We start from the raw sequence: 15,312 nt of genomic DNA on the forward strand, positions 1-15,312 counted from the left end.
GTGCCATTCAGCAATATGGCGCGCTTCAAATTCAAATACTTCTGGCTTCATGCGCCAATGGGAGTTTTCAATAGGAATACGTGGATGACATCAGCACTACCACCATCTACTGGTTTTAATGTCTATGCTAGCAACACAAACACACAGTCATTGTGACCTCAGCTCCATATGCAACACAGATTGCAAGGAGAGCATATGTCTGCAGCATTTACCAATGGAAATATACAGTGGATGGGTGAGGTAGTGAGTGAGTGAGGAGAGTGCCTGCATTGTTAGGACAATGGCATGCCCTTCCACAACACACTAGCGCCACCAAGAGACCATTATGAGGTACTGCAGCTGTGAATAGTTCCCAGAGAGTAAGAAGGACAGCCCAGCAGCATGGAGGGAAATGTTAAACCCATTACTCATGCCTCCCACTTATAATTTGCTCCCTTAATTGTAATTTCCCAGGCAAATGTTTGCTGTTTGATCTTTAAAGTGTGTTGGATGTGGCAAAAAAAAAAAACACTAGAGACATGTTCTGAGTCAAGAATATATAAATGTTATTTTGTTAACATAATTGTTTTTCTCTAAGGTTAAAATAAGAAAATGTAACTGTGGAATAAATAAATGCACAGAGATATGAGGAATAATATATATATTTGCATAAATACATTTCCCAGCATGAGCTCATAAATAAACCAACACAGAAGGAAATATCACTTTGCAGGATGTACTCACCTGAACGTAGAACTTTGGTACGCTCAGAAGGGCATGTGTTATGTTTGTCAGGATCCCATTCGAAGGAGGTGGGTATAAATATTTCAGACTGGGATTTGTTTGAAATTTCAACCTGCAGAGAATGAAGAAAGAAACCCACAGAAAACAGAATAATAAGCACATAAAACATGTCAAGCGCTACCTACGAACGTACGGTCTCCTAACACGCAAAAATAATAACAGAAACAAAATAAGTCAAAATAATGGGGCCGCATAAATATGTAAGCAGGCCACTGAGGTTTAGAAGCGGGCTTTGGCTGCCTTTTTCCTTAACAACCTGCGCAGCATGCGACTGAAATATACTCAATATCACACTTCCTATTCAGGGACGTTGAGACCAGTATGCTATCTCAGCATCTATTCAAGATCTGTTCTCGTGTAATGACAAAGGACTGTGCTTAGGTTAGGCCGTGTTCTGTGCCAGCCATGGAGGCTGAAACTCATTCAACTCAAAGTATATTTACACTCAGAGTTTGGGGGCCTTTTAATGAACAAAGTCATTACCTGCATTAAAAAATTAATCTTTTGTAACTGAATGTGGAGGGACCATAAACTCAATGGGTCGCTTTCCTGGAATAAGCCTATTCCTGGACTAAAAAGCCCTTTCAGTATAGGATTGAGAAACCAACCCTAAAGCCCATCTTTCTGCAAGTCTTGCTGTAGGCTTACTGGGGCTTCACAGCCACATAATTACTAAAAATGACTGTACACATGCATTTCATCCAACTACGATAATGCACATACCCTCGAATAACTGACAGACAAATCAACCCCCAATGTGTGTGCTGGGTAGGATAGGTGACTTCTCATAGTGCCATGACACCTCACACCTCAGCCCTGAGTGTCTTTATCAAAGGCCACCTGGTGCCACCAACTGGCAGCAGCAGATGGCCTGTCACTGCTGATGTCACTGCCGAGCACCAAGCCACAGACCTGACCTGTCAGTGCTGATGTGCTCAGCCACAGACCTGAGACCTGGGGTTATAATTGGACATGAGAATGCTGACAGCTCCTCATTGGAGATTCCGGCTGAGTCTCAGTCAGTCTCCCCCAGGCAACACACACGCACAGCGTCAGTCTCAAGACACACACATGCACACAATTACCCGAGTTTGGGTGCAGTGCCAGTCTCTATCAGCGGTATAGTCGGTTGTTTCACCTCCTTTTTCTTCTTCACGTCTTTGACATCTGTTGCACTGAGAAAGACAAAGGGTTTAATACACACTAGACACGTTTTGCTTTACAACTGAACATATTTGACTGTCTCACCCAGTTGAGATAAATTACCTGTCTGACACAGGTGGGTCTTTCAGCACCGTCACATGTTCCTGGTCTTTGGCAAACTCCACCACCAGGGTATGGTTGAGGATCTGCAGCTGGTGAAGCCTGCTCAGAGCCTGCAGGACAGGGGAGAGAATACAGGTTTTACTATATCCTATTACTATAACTCTAACTTACATCATGTAATATGATAATGAACTACTACTGAATGCAGAAACAATTAGCCTACCTTTGCTGCAGACTTTTCACTCCCAAATGTTGCAAAGGCTGTGTGTCTCTGGAGGTATAAGAATTTAATTGCATTAACAGGAGAACCGCTAAAGCAGTCATTTTGACTGCTCATGATTTTTTATTTGTTTATTACTCTGCCATTTTTTAAGTCAATATCCCCCTCCATCCTTGACTTTTCCTAAATAATCATGTATTACAAAGGGAAAACCAGCCACGTCACGGACACCGACGTCTTGCTCCCAGACAAGCTAAACACCTTATTTGCCCGCTTTCAGGATAACAGAGTGCCACCGACGCGGCCCGCTCCCAAGGACTGTGGGCTCTCATTCTCCGTGGCCGAAGTGAGTAAGACATTTAAGCGTGTTAACCCTCGCAAGGCTGCCGGCCCAGACGGCATTCCTAGCCGCGTCCTCAGAGCATGCGCAGACCAGGCGGCTGGAATGTTTATGGACATATTCAATCTCTCCCTATCCCAGTCTACTGTCCCCACTTGCTTCAAGATGTCCACCATTGTTCTTGTACCCAAGAAAGCCAAGGTAACTTAACTAAATGACTATCGCCCCGTAGCACTCACTTCATGAAGTGCTTTGAGAGGCTAGTTAAGGATCATATCACCTGTACCTTACACCCTAGACCCACTTCAATTTGCTTACCACCCCAATAGATCCACAGACGATGCAATCGCCATCGAAATGAGTAATGCCATATCCCATCTTGACAAGAGGAATACCTACGTCAGAATGCTGTTCATTGACTATAGCTCAGCCTTCAACACCATAGTACCCTCCAAGCTCATCATTAAGCTCGGGGCCCTGGGTCTGAAACCCGCCCTGTGCAACTGGGTCCTGGACTTCTTGACGGGCCGCCCCCCAGGTGGTGAAGGTAGGAAACAACACCTCCACTTCACTGATCCTCAACACGGGCCCCACAAGCGTGCATGCTCAGCCCCCTCCTGTACTCCCTGTTCACCCATGACTGCGTGGCCACGCACGCCTCCAACTCAATCATCAAGTTTGCAGACGACACAACAGTAGTAGGCCTGATTAGCAACAATGACCAGACAGCCTACAGGGAGGAGGTGAGGGCCCTGGCAGAGTGGTGCCAGGAAAATAACATCTCCCTCAACGTCAACAAAACAAAGGAGCTGATCGTGAACTTCAGGAAACAGCAGAGGGAGTACCCCTCCCTATCCACATCGACGGGACCGCAGTGGAGAAGGTGGAAAGCTTCAAGTTCCTCGGCGTACACATCACCGACAATCTGAAATGGTCCACCCACAAAGACAGTGTGGTGAAGAAGGCGCAACACCCCTCTTCAACCTCAGGAGGCTGAAGAAATTCGGCTTGGCCCCTAAGACCCTCAGAAACTTTTACAGATGCACAATTGAGCACATCCTGTCGGGCTGTAACACCACCTGGTATGGCAACTACACCGCCCACAAATGCAGGGCTCTCCAGATGGTGGTACGGTCTGCCCAACGCATCACCGGAGGCACACTGCCTGCCCTCCAGGACACCTACAGCACCCGATGTCACAGGAAGGCCAAAAAGACCGTCAAGGACATCAACCACCTGAGCCACTGCTTGTTCACCCCGCTATCATCCAGAAGGCGAGGTCAGTACAGGTGCATCAAAGCTGGGACGAGAGACTGAAAAACAGCTTCTATCTCAAGGCCATCAGACTGTTAAATAGCCATCACTAGCCTGCTACCACCCGGCTACTAAACCCTGCACCTTAGAGGCTGCTGCCCTATATACAGTGAGGGAAAAAAGTATTTGATCCCCTGCTGATTTTGTACGTTTGCCCACTGACAAAGAAATGATCAGTCTATCATTTTAATGATAGGTTTATTTGAACAGTGAGAGACAGAATAACAAAAAAATCCTGAAAAATGCATGTAAAAAATGTTATAAATTGATTTGCATTTTAATGAGGGAAATAAGTATTTGACCCCCTCTCAATCAGAAAGATTTCTGGCTCCCAGGTGTCTTTTATACAGGTAACGAGCTGAGATTAGGAGCACACTCTTAAAGGGAGTGCTCCTAATCTCAGCTTGTTACCTGTATAAAAGACACCTGTCCACAGAAGCAATCAATCAATCAGATTCCAAACTCTCCACCATGGCCAAGACCAAAGAGCTCTCCAAGGATGTCAGGGACAAGATTGTAGACCTACACAAGGCTGGAATGGGCTACAAGACCATCGCCAAGCAGCTTGGTGAGAAGGTGACAACAGTTGGTGCGATTATTCGCAAATGGAAAAACACAAAAAAACTGTCAATCTCCCTCAGCCTGGGGCTCCTTGCAAGATCTCACCTCGTGGAGTTGCAATGATCATGAGAACGGTGAGGAATCAGCCCAGAACTACACGGGAGGATCTTGTCAATGATCTCAAGGCAGCTGGGACCATAGTCACCAAGAAAACAATTAGTAGCACACTACGCTGTGAAGGACTGAAATTCTGCAGCGCTCGCAAGGTCCCCCTGCTCAAGAAAGCACATATACAGGCCTGTCTGAAGTTTGGCAATGAACATCTGAATGATTCAGAGGAGAAATGGGTGAAAGTGTTGTGGTCAGATGAGACCAAAATGGAGCTCTTTGGCATCAACTCAACTCGCCGTGTTGGAGGAGGAATGCTGCCTATGACCCCAAGAACACCATCCCCACCGTCAAACATGGAGGTGGAAACATTATGCTTTGGGGGTGTTTTTCTGCTAAGGGGACAGGACAACTTCACCGCATCAAAGGGACGATGTACGTGGCCATGTACCGTCAAATCTTGGGTGAGAACCTCTTTCCCTCAGCCAGGGCATTGAAAATGGGTCGTGGATGGGTATTCCAGCATGACAATGACCCAAAACACACGGCCAAGGCAACAAAGGAGTGGCTCAAGAAGAAGTTTGCATACTGCTTTACTCATCTCATATGTATATACTGTATTCTATTCTACTGTATTTTAGTCAATGCCACTCCGACATTGCTCGTCCTAATATTTATATATTTCTTAATTCCATTGTTTGACTTTTAGATTTGTGTATTGTTGTGAATTGTTAGATACTTTCAACATGGCACCGTCATAGGATGCCACCTGTCCAACAAGTCAGTTCGTCAAATTTATACCCTGCTAGAGCTGCCCCGGTCAACTGTAAGTGCTGTTATTGTGAAGTGGAAACGCCTAGGAGCAACAACAGATCAGCCGTGAAGTGGTAGGCCACACAAGCTCATAGAATGGGACCACGAGTGCTGAAGTGTGTAGCGCGTAAAAATCGTTTGTCCTCGGTTGTGAGTTCCAAACTGCCTCTGGAAACAACGTCAGCACAAGAACTGTTAGTCGGGAGCATCATGAAATGACTTTCCATGGCCGAGCAGCCGCACACAAGCCTAAGATCACCATGCACAATGCCAACTGTCAGATGGAGTGGTGTAAAGCTCGCCGCCATTGGACTCTGGAGCAGTGGAAACGCGTTCTCCAGTATGATGGGGAGAAAGGGGGAGAATGGGTGAGTTGATGAACGAGGGGAAGCAAACATGCATAATTATGTAATCACTAATTGTGATTGAAGAACAGGGCGGGCCATTCTATTCTTCTGGACCTGTACAGCCTTACAATGACAAGACAACGAGAACACAAAGAGAAAACCGGAGACTATTACGCACTACAACCAGACAAAGGTATGTCAAAGTGTGTCAAGCAAGTGAAAGTTATGAAAGTTCTGTCAACTGTTAGGACATGGGATAACAGCTCAGTGAAATCCAACTGATGCCATTGTGTAAAGATGCACACAATGTAAACACGAGCTGACAATAACTTACTATTTTTTACTGTTGTCATATCGACACATATTCATTATACTGCATTTATTGCTTAATGTGGCGAGTTTCACTATTTATCAAGGCCACTTGGCACTTATAATGACGTTTACGCTACTGAGCATTTCACTACACCCGCAATAACATCTGCTAAACATGTGTACGTGACCAATAAAATTTGATGTTTTCATTGACCACGCGTCTTTTGACCACGCGTATTGGTGGTTGGGGTATTATAATTTTTTCGTTATAAAAATAAGTTATTACCATGTCCCACCACATATAGTTTCTGTTTCACAGTTGTAACAAAGGCAATCCACAAATAAAATTGATTGAACACCTGAATTTTGGCGTTTTTACATATAGCCTACAGTAACATAAACTAATGAAAACACTAGTATTCTAATGTTACCCAAGGCCTTCATAAACACAACCATTTGATTTTTGCAATAGCATACAGTGGGGAAAAAAAGTATTTAGTCAGCCACCAATTGTGCAAGTTCTCCCACTTAAAAAGATGAGAGAGGCCTGTAATTTTCATCATAGGTACATGTCAACTATGACAGACAAAATGAGCATTTTTTTTCTCCAGATTTTTAATGAATTTATTTGCAAATTATGGTGGAAAATAAGTATTTGGTCAATAACAAAAGTTTCTCAATACTTTGTTATATACCCTTTGTTGGCAATGACACAGGTCAAACGTTTTCTGTAAGTCTTCACAAGGTTTTCAAGGGATCATTGTCATGCTGAAAGACCCAGCCACATTTCATCTTCAATGCCCTTGCTGATGGAAGGAGGTTTTCAATCAAAATCTCATGATACATGGCCCCATTCATTCTTTCCTTTACACGGATCAGTCGTCCTGGTCCCTTTGCAGAAAAACAGCCCCAAAGCATGATGTTTCCACCCCCCATGCTTCACAGTAGGTATGGTGTTCTTTGGATGCAACTCAGCATTCTTTGTCCTCCAAACACGACGAGTTGAGTTTTTAACAAAAAGTTATATTTTGGTTTCATCTGACCATATGACATTCTCCCAATCCTCTTCTGGATCATCCAAATGCACTCTAGCAAACTTCAGACGGGCCATGACATGTACTGGCTTAAGCAGGGGGACACGTCTGGCACTGCAGGATTTGAGTCCCTGGCGGCGTAGTGTGTTACTGATGGTAGGCTTTGTTACTTTGGTCCCAGCTCTCTGCAGGTCATTCACTAGGTCCCCCCGTGTGGTTCTGGGATTTTTGCTCACCGTTCTTGTGATCATTTTGACCCCACGGGGTGAGATCTTGCGTGGAGCCCCAGATCGAGGGAGATTATCAGTGGTCTTGTATGTCTTCCATTTCCTAATAATTGCTCCCACCGTTGATTTCTTCAAACCAAGCTGCTTACCTATTGCAGATTCAGTCTTCCCAGCCTGGTGCAGGTCTACAATTTTGTTTCTGGTGTCCTTTGACAGCTCTTTGGTCTTGGCCATAGTGGAGTTTGGAGTGTGACTGTTTGAGGTTGTGGACAGGTGTCTTTTATACTGATAACAAGTTCAAACAGGTGCCATTAATACAGGTAACGAGTGGAGGACAGAGGAGCCTCTTAAAGAAGAAGTTACAGGTCTGTGAGAGCCAGAAATCTTGCTTGTTTGTAGGTGACCAAATACTTATTTTCCACCATAATTTGCAAATAAATTCATTAAAAATCCTACAATGTGATTTTCTGGAGAAAAAAAATCTCAATTTGTCTGTCATAGTTGACGTGTACCCATGATGAAAATTACAGGCCTCTCTCATCTTTTTAAGTGGGAGAACTTGCACAATTGGTGGCTGACTAAATACTTTTTTCCCCCCACTGTATACAGTTGAAGTTGGAAGTTTACATACACCTTAGCCAAATACATTTAAACTCAGTTTTTCACAATTCCTGACATTTAATCCTAGTAAAAATTCCCTGTCTTAGGTCAGTTAGGATCACCACTTTATTTTAAGAATGTGAAATGTCAGAATAATAGTAGAGAGAATTATTTATTTCAGCTTTTTACCAGTGGGTCAGAAGTTTACATACACTCAATTAGTATTTGGTAGCATTTCCTTTAAATTGTTTAACTTGGGTCAAACTTTTCAGGTAGCCTTCCACAAGCTTCTCACAATAAGTTGGGTGAATTTTGGCCCATTCCTCCTGACAGAGCTGGTGTAACTGAGTCAGGTTTGTAGGCCTCCTTGCTCGCACACGCTTTTTTCAGTTCTGCCCACACATTTTCTATAGGATTGAGGTCAAGGCTTTGTGATGGCCACTCCAATACCTTGACTTTGTTGTCCTTAAGCCATTTTGCCACAACTTTGGAAGTATGCTTGGAGTCATTGTCCATTTGGAAGACTTTAACTTCCTGACTGATGTCTTGAGATGTTGCTTCAATATATCCACATCATTTTCCTTCCTCATGATGCCATCTATTTTGTGAAGTGCACCAGTCCCTCCTGCAGCAAAGCACCCCCACAGCATGATGGTGCCACCGCCGTGCTTCACCGTTGGGATGGTGTTCTTCGGATTGCAAGTCCCCCCTTTTACCTCCAAACATAACAATGGTCATTATGGCCAAACAGTTCTATTTTTGTTTCATCAGACCTGAGGACATTTCTCCAAAAAGTATGATCTTTGTCCCCATGTGCAGTTGCAAACCGTAGTCTGGCTTTTTATGGTGGTTTTGGAACAGTGGCTTCTTCCTTGCTGAGCGGCCTTTCAGGTTATGTCGATATAGGACTCGTTTTACTGTGGATATAGATACTTTTGTACCCATTTCCTCCAGCAACTTCACAAGGTCCTTTGCTGTTGTTCTGGGATTGATTTGCACTTTTCGCACCAAAGTACATTCATCTCTAGGAGACAGAACGTGTCTCCTTCCTGAGCGGTATGACGGCTGCGTGGTCCCATGGTGTTTATACTTGCGTACCATTGTTTGTACAGATGAACGTGGTACCTTCCGGCATTTGGAAATTGCTCCCAAGTATGAACCAGACTTGTTGAGGTCTACAATGTTTTTTTCTGAGGTCTTGGCTGATTTCTTTTGATTTTCCCATGATGTCAAGCAAAGAGCCACTGCATTTTAAGGTAGGCCTTGAAATACATCCACAGGTGACACAAATGATGTCAATTAGCCTATTAGAAGCTTCTAAAGCCATGACATCATTTTCTGGTATTTTCCAAGCTGTTTAAAGGCACAGTCAACTTAGTGTATGTAAACTTCTGACCCACAGGAATTATAAGTTAAATAATCGGTCTGTAAACAATTGTTGGAAAAATTACTTGTGTCATGCACAAAGTAGATGTCCTAACCGACTTGTCAAAACTATAGTTTGTTAACAAGAAATGTGTGGAGTGGTTGAGTGGTGGTTGAAAAACAAGTTTTAATGACTCCAACCTAAGTGTTTGTAAACTTCCGACTTCAACTGTATGAAATATATTAATGACACTGTTAGAATGTTGCCGTCAGAATGACTACTCCTTAGCTTGAAGGGGGGCCCCTCTGAGACCCAGCAGTTCTAGTGTTAATGTACAATTGTTGTAAAAATGTGTTATTGGACAGTGTTGGTGTATTGTGTGTTTTGATGTCATGCTGTTTTGTTGTCATGTTGTTGTTGTTTATTGTGCACAATCTACTGTTAAGACCGTAGCCAGCTAAGACTTAAGATACAGTAGTGGGCTACATGGTCTGACCTACCAGTACTCCTTTATCAGAGAACACTCTGACTGCCACGGCACCAAAGTACTTGAGTAGATCCTGCTTCTCATCCCTGGACAGGTCAGCTGGGAGATGGCGGATGATCAGAGTTCTACTCTTCCTCGATTGGACCAACTCCTCATCCTCACCCGCCATTACGCTGTCAGAGATAGATCAGAAAATCTTGACTAACCCGGTAACATTAACTAGGGATAGAAAAAGAAAGCCAGCTAGCGGGCTACGAGATTTAATGTTACTGTTGTTGACGTTACTGTTGAGGGAGGGTTGAATGCAATATGGTGGCTTGCAAGTATGCATCTGCAATAGTGTGAACTCCTTGTCTCCTTTCCTTTATCTGTACTGATTTATAGGAACTGGGCTTTTACCTACCCTGTGTTTTCAGATCAGAGTGCAGATAAAGGAGAATCAATGACAAGGCCGGGAAAGAACCCACATTATTGAGAGTCAAGATCAACCTGTGCTGGCTAGCTAGCTAGTAGCTGTAGTGTACAGGTAACTGCCAAAATAGAAGAAACACCAACATAAAAAGTGTCTTATTAATAGGGTGTTGGGCCACCACAAGCCAGAATAGATTAAAATGCGCCTTGGCATACACTCTACAAATGTCTGGGACTCTATTGAGGGATGCGACACCATTCTTCCAAAAGAAATTCCATCATTTGGTGTTTTGTTGATGGTGGTGGAAAACGCTGTCTCAGGTGCCTCTCCAAAATCTCCCATAAGCGTTCACTTGGGTTGAGATTTGGTGACTGAGATCGCCATGGCATACATCGTTTTCATGCTCATCAAACCCTTCAGTGACCTGTGGATGGGGGCATTGCCATCCTATGGGGGCATAGCCATGGTAGCCAAAAATAATGACCCAAATAATGGCCTGCCCAGCATTTTTATACATGACCATAAGCATGATGCATGTTAATTGTTTTAAGGAAAACTACCCCAAAACTATCTTTTGGTATTTGTTTCATTAGTCCATTATTGATATAGTCCCAAAATGTTTTGCATGTCATCACTCAAGCTTTCAAGATATATAGCTTTCAAAATACAGAAATACAGCAGGTATGATGTATTCTGCATCATATGCAAAACGTAGCATCATGTGTATGGGACCAATACAATTTGACTTGAAAACGCAACATCATATGATGCAAAAAAGAACAGTTTTTGTACTCCTGAGTGGCGCAGTGGTCTAAGGCACTGCATCGCAGTGCTAACTGTGCCACTAGAGATCCTGGTTCGAATCCAGGCTCTGTCGCCGCCGGCCGCGACCGGGAGACTCATGGGCGGCGCACAATTGGCCCAGCGTCGTCCAGGGTAGGGGAGGGAATGGCCGGCAGGGATGTAGCTCAGTTGAGCATGGCGTTTGCAGCGCCAGGGTTGTGGGTCCCACGGGGGGCCAGTATAAAAAAAATATGTAAGAGTGGGTAAGAGCGTTGTGCCAGTAACCGAAAGGTCGCTGGTTCTAATCCCCGAGCCGACTAGGTGAAAAATCTGTCGATGTGCCCTTAAGCAAGGCACTTAACCCTAATTGCTCCTGTAAGTCGCTCTGGATAAGAGCGTCTGCTAAATGACTAAAATGTAAATGTATTTCTATATTTTTTAAGTTATAGATCTTGAAAACTTCATTGATGACATGCAAAACATTTTGGGACTATATCAACAATGGACTAATGAAACAAATCCCAAAATATATTTTTTGGGGTGGAATTTTCCTTTAAACAACTCATTAACCATACCTGTGTGGAAGAACCTGCTTTCAATACACTATGTCTCCCCCATTTACTCAAGCGTTAACATTATTTTGGCAGTTACCTACACATTGATCAGCGAAATGAAACAAGCCAACTGTTAATGTTACTAGTTAACATTAGTTAATCCACTGAAATCCTCCCGGCCAAACAAAACCCACACCGGTATGATATCCAACATATCAAAGATTTATTTGGTTATTCCTTTCTGTTAGCTAATATCCCACAGCGTCCCGACACAGTCCTAACATTTTGTTGAGTCTACTAGCAGCAAGCAAAAGCAATAGCAAGCTGGCTACAGTAAGTAAATTCATAATGAAGCTACCTACAGTTTGGGTTGTGCTTAGCCAAACAGTCGATGAACTCAACTCAGACTCCGAGGCTAGTAGCTAGCTAGCATAGCTAGCTATTGGACCTGCATCAGCTAGTCTGTCAGTTAACAGCTAGCAAGTTATTGAACAAGCTGATGTTTGTAACTAGTGTTCAATTCACATTCTCCACCATCCAATGTCGTACATGTAGCTATGTCATTACACAACGCCATTCAATGAGTAGTTCATTGTAATTAAATACATTTTGAATTGAAAGAACAGTTTTTGCCACATACCTGCTAGCTAATCTGTAGGTTTTTTTCTTGCAGCCAGGAGCGCATGCGAACCACTTCCGCCCAAAATGATCGATGATTGGATGTTTACACATTTGACCGCCTACCAAGAGTCCAAAGCCTGTTGGTTCATCATGATGTCCATCACTAGTATTATTAACGTGAGTGTATCGCTTTCATTTCACCAGTAGAGGTCAACATTATCAAGAAAATAGTCAGGTCCCTAAAGTTGATGAACTATGGGAAATTAAAGTGGTTTAAGTTTGAATCCCATTGCACAAAGCACACCACAGTATTTTAGCTATACTTACAGTTTTATTTGTCTTTGATTGTCTAGAGATACTATTAAGAAGGCTTTCTCTCTCTTGCTCTCTCTCTCGCTCTCTTTCTCCCAGGGGCCTGTATGGCTGGCATCTGACCAAGCAAAATGCTGGACTTCTGTCTCTCATTCATTCCAGGCCAAACTGGTTTCCTGTGTCAAACTTTGTCTTGGATAGAGGCAAGCTTCTAGAGACAATTTTGAAAATGCCCCTCAAACAGTTGGTGACTCTCTGGGATGTTATAATGTATGATAAAGTAATCTGAAATATGAAAAAATAAAAATCTTCAGCTACATGAGACAACATCATCACATAAGTTCCTTACTGTCATATACTCATATCTCATTGCATATTAGGGCATATTCATCTACAGTTACACAACCCACTGACCAGTTAGTGACCAGTCCCACCAGAGGACATCACCCCAAGATCTCCTCCATGTTCTCAAGTCTCAAGGAGCTTCCAAATTCCTGTGCAAATTAAGCCTTTATTTGAGGACAACACAGGGCATTCCTCTAGGGGGGGAAACAATGTCCCCTTTCAGCCTGGCTCCCTCTGAAATTTCACAGGTGAGGGGAGGAACGGTATACTTTTTTTTCCCATCCCAGGACTACACACTCAACCCAAGCCCCTGGCAGAGGGTGGGTGGAAGTTTATGGGAGAGAGAGAGAGGGAGAGAGATAAGGAGAAGGAGACATAGATAGAGAGTGGGTGAGGTAAGAGAGAGGGTGAGGGAGGGAGGGAGGGAGAGAGAGAGAGAGAGAGAGAGAGAGAGAGAGAGAGAGAGAGAGAGAGAGAGAGAGAGAGAGAGAGAGAGAGAGATCGAGAGAGAGATCGAGAGAGAGATCGAGAGAGAGAGACATTCTCACAGTGACCATTACAGCAATATCACTTTACAGTACAAAAGAAAAAATGCATTTTGTCTCAAATCATACATGAAACTGACAGATGGATAGCACTGAGATTTGGGATTTGTGTTTGGTTCAGTGTAAATTTATTAGTAAGCTGGTCAGGTTGACAAATACTTTCTCAGCTGTATAGGACAGTAGCCAAAAGTAAAGATTGGGGCCTGCTATCTAGGACCTAAGTAGGAAAGCCATGTTCTTCAGTATTTGGCAAAGTCTTGGTGTGTTCAATGACACCAGCACATCCTCTTCTTCCTCTCTCCAAAGAGACAGATCATAGTTTCCCAACGTTCCCCACTGGGAGACTAGCCCAAGTTGGAGATGTTTGCCAGTAACAAACATCCATTGGAGTGTGAGGGACAAGGGACTGGGAATCAACGTAATAGCCGGGCTGCAGTAAAAGTGTGAGTCTGAATCAACACAAAGTTTAGGGAGCACATTCCACATGCAGTAATTTATAGGACAGCTCTAAACCAAGACTCCTGTTTCTGCTTGAAGGAAAAGCTCAAATCCCAAACATCCAACTTCTTCTAACATGACTGCTGGTCATTACATAGAATACAAGCTTTAAAAGTCATCAAGGTTTCAGCTCTGCGTCCTCAGAGTTGAACCCAATGATTGGAGATATATGTACACGGAAATACATATATTCTCCCCTGCCAATAGTATATTGTATCATTATTTCAGAAAATGTCACATTGGTTCCTCTTTGAGGAGTGAACTGTAGTTGTCCTCTTCTAAGTTTTAAAGCTATGTAGAGCAGATGTTTCAGATCTGAGATCTCTCAGTCACTTTCTTAACAGTGGGTGGGAACTTCAGCAGAGATTCACAAGCCTGCTGGTTGCAAATCTGTTTGTGCTGTAATACTCACACAATGACCTTAGGAGTTGGTAAGACAGCTCAAACAGATCTGGGACCAGCAGGTTAGAAGTCCTCTGAGAAGGTTCCATATTCAAGTTTCAAGTTTTAAAGTTTCAAGTTGTATTGTCACGTGCATAAGTACACTGAAATGCCTTTCTTGCATGCTCTTTCCCAACAATGCTGTAAAAATATTATACTATAAAATCAGGTAAAGTAGAACAAAAACACACGAGAAATAGAAATAAGAAGAACACCAGAAAGTATGTAAGCTATATACAGGGTCAGTTCCAGGGTCAGTGCCAGTACCATACTTACAATGTGCAGGGATACTGGAGTGGTACACTCTTAAAAAAAAGGGTTCCAAAAGGGTTCTTTGGCTGTCCTCATAGGAAAACCCTTTTGGGTTCCATGGAGCCAAAAGGGTTCTACCTGCAACCAAAAAGGGTTCTTCAAAGGGTTCTCCTATGGGGAGAGCCAAATAACACTTTATGGTTCTAGATAGCACCTTTTCTAAGATAGCACCTTTTCTGTAGTAGGGGTAGATACAGTATGTATGGGGATATGGTGACTAGGCATCAGGAGATATGATAAACAGAGTAGCAGCAGTGTACATGATGATTGTACCTGAGTGTGTGTGCGTGTGTGGAGAGTCAGTATGAATGTGTGTGCGTGTTATGTTTGTGTGAGCAAATTAAGTGTGTGTGTGTGTGTGTTTGTGTGTGTGTGTGTGTGTGTGTGTGTTGGAGTGTCAGTGTGAGTGTGTGAGTGAGTGTGTAGAGAGAGTCCTGTGAGTCAATGCAAAAATAAAAATAAAAGGGTCAATGCAGATAGTCCATGTAGCCATTTTGTTAGCTATTTAGCAGTCTTATGGCTTGGCGATAGAAGCTGTTCAGGAGCCTGTTGGTGTCAGACTTGGCACTCCGTTACCGCTTGCCTTGCGTAAACAGAGAGAACAGTCTATGGCTTGGGTGGCTGGAGTCTTTAACAATTTTCTGGTCCTTCCATTTACTCTGCCTGTTATAGAGGTCCTGGATGGCAGGGAGCTCGGCCCCAGTGATGTAC

The 15,312-nt window shown here is 43.4% G+C and overlaps 1 protein-coding gene across 3 annotated transcripts in view; it reads right to left on the reverse strand.

Annotated features, from left to right (window-relative positions):
- rnpc3 (RNA-binding region (RNP1, RRM) containing 3) overlaps positions 1-12,222 on the reverse strand; it is a 19,259-nt gene extending 7,037 nt beyond the window's left edge. For all 3 annotated transcript variants that reach the window (XM_045210594.1, XM_045210593.1, XM_041862238.2), the window contains exons 1-6: positions 12,168-12,222; positions 9,792-9,951; positions 2,273-2,320; positions 2,050-2,159; positions 1,869-1,958; positions 724-835 (exon numbers count right to left, since the gene is read on the reverse strand). In XM_045210594.1, coding sequence (XP_045066529.1) covers positions 724-835; positions 1,869-1,958; positions 2,050-2,159; positions 2,273-2,320; positions 9,792-9,947 — 516 coding nt within the window. In that variant the 5' untranslated portion in view covers positions 9,948-9,951; positions 12,168-12,222. The remainder of the gene's footprint in view (positions 1-723; positions 836-1,868; positions 1,959-2,049; positions 2,160-2,272; positions 2,321-9,791; positions 9,952-12,167) is intronic.
- Between the last annotated feature and the right edge of the window lie 3,090 nt (positions 12,223-15,312).

The sequence above is a fragment of the Coregonus clupeaformis genome, chromosome 34, assembly GCF_020615455.1.
Source record: "Coregonus clupeaformis isolate EN_2021a chromosome 34, ASM2061545v1, whole genome shotgun sequence".
Lineage (NCBI taxonomy): Eukaryota > Metazoa > Chordata > Actinopteri > Salmoniformes > Salmonidae > Coregonus > Coregonus clupeaformis.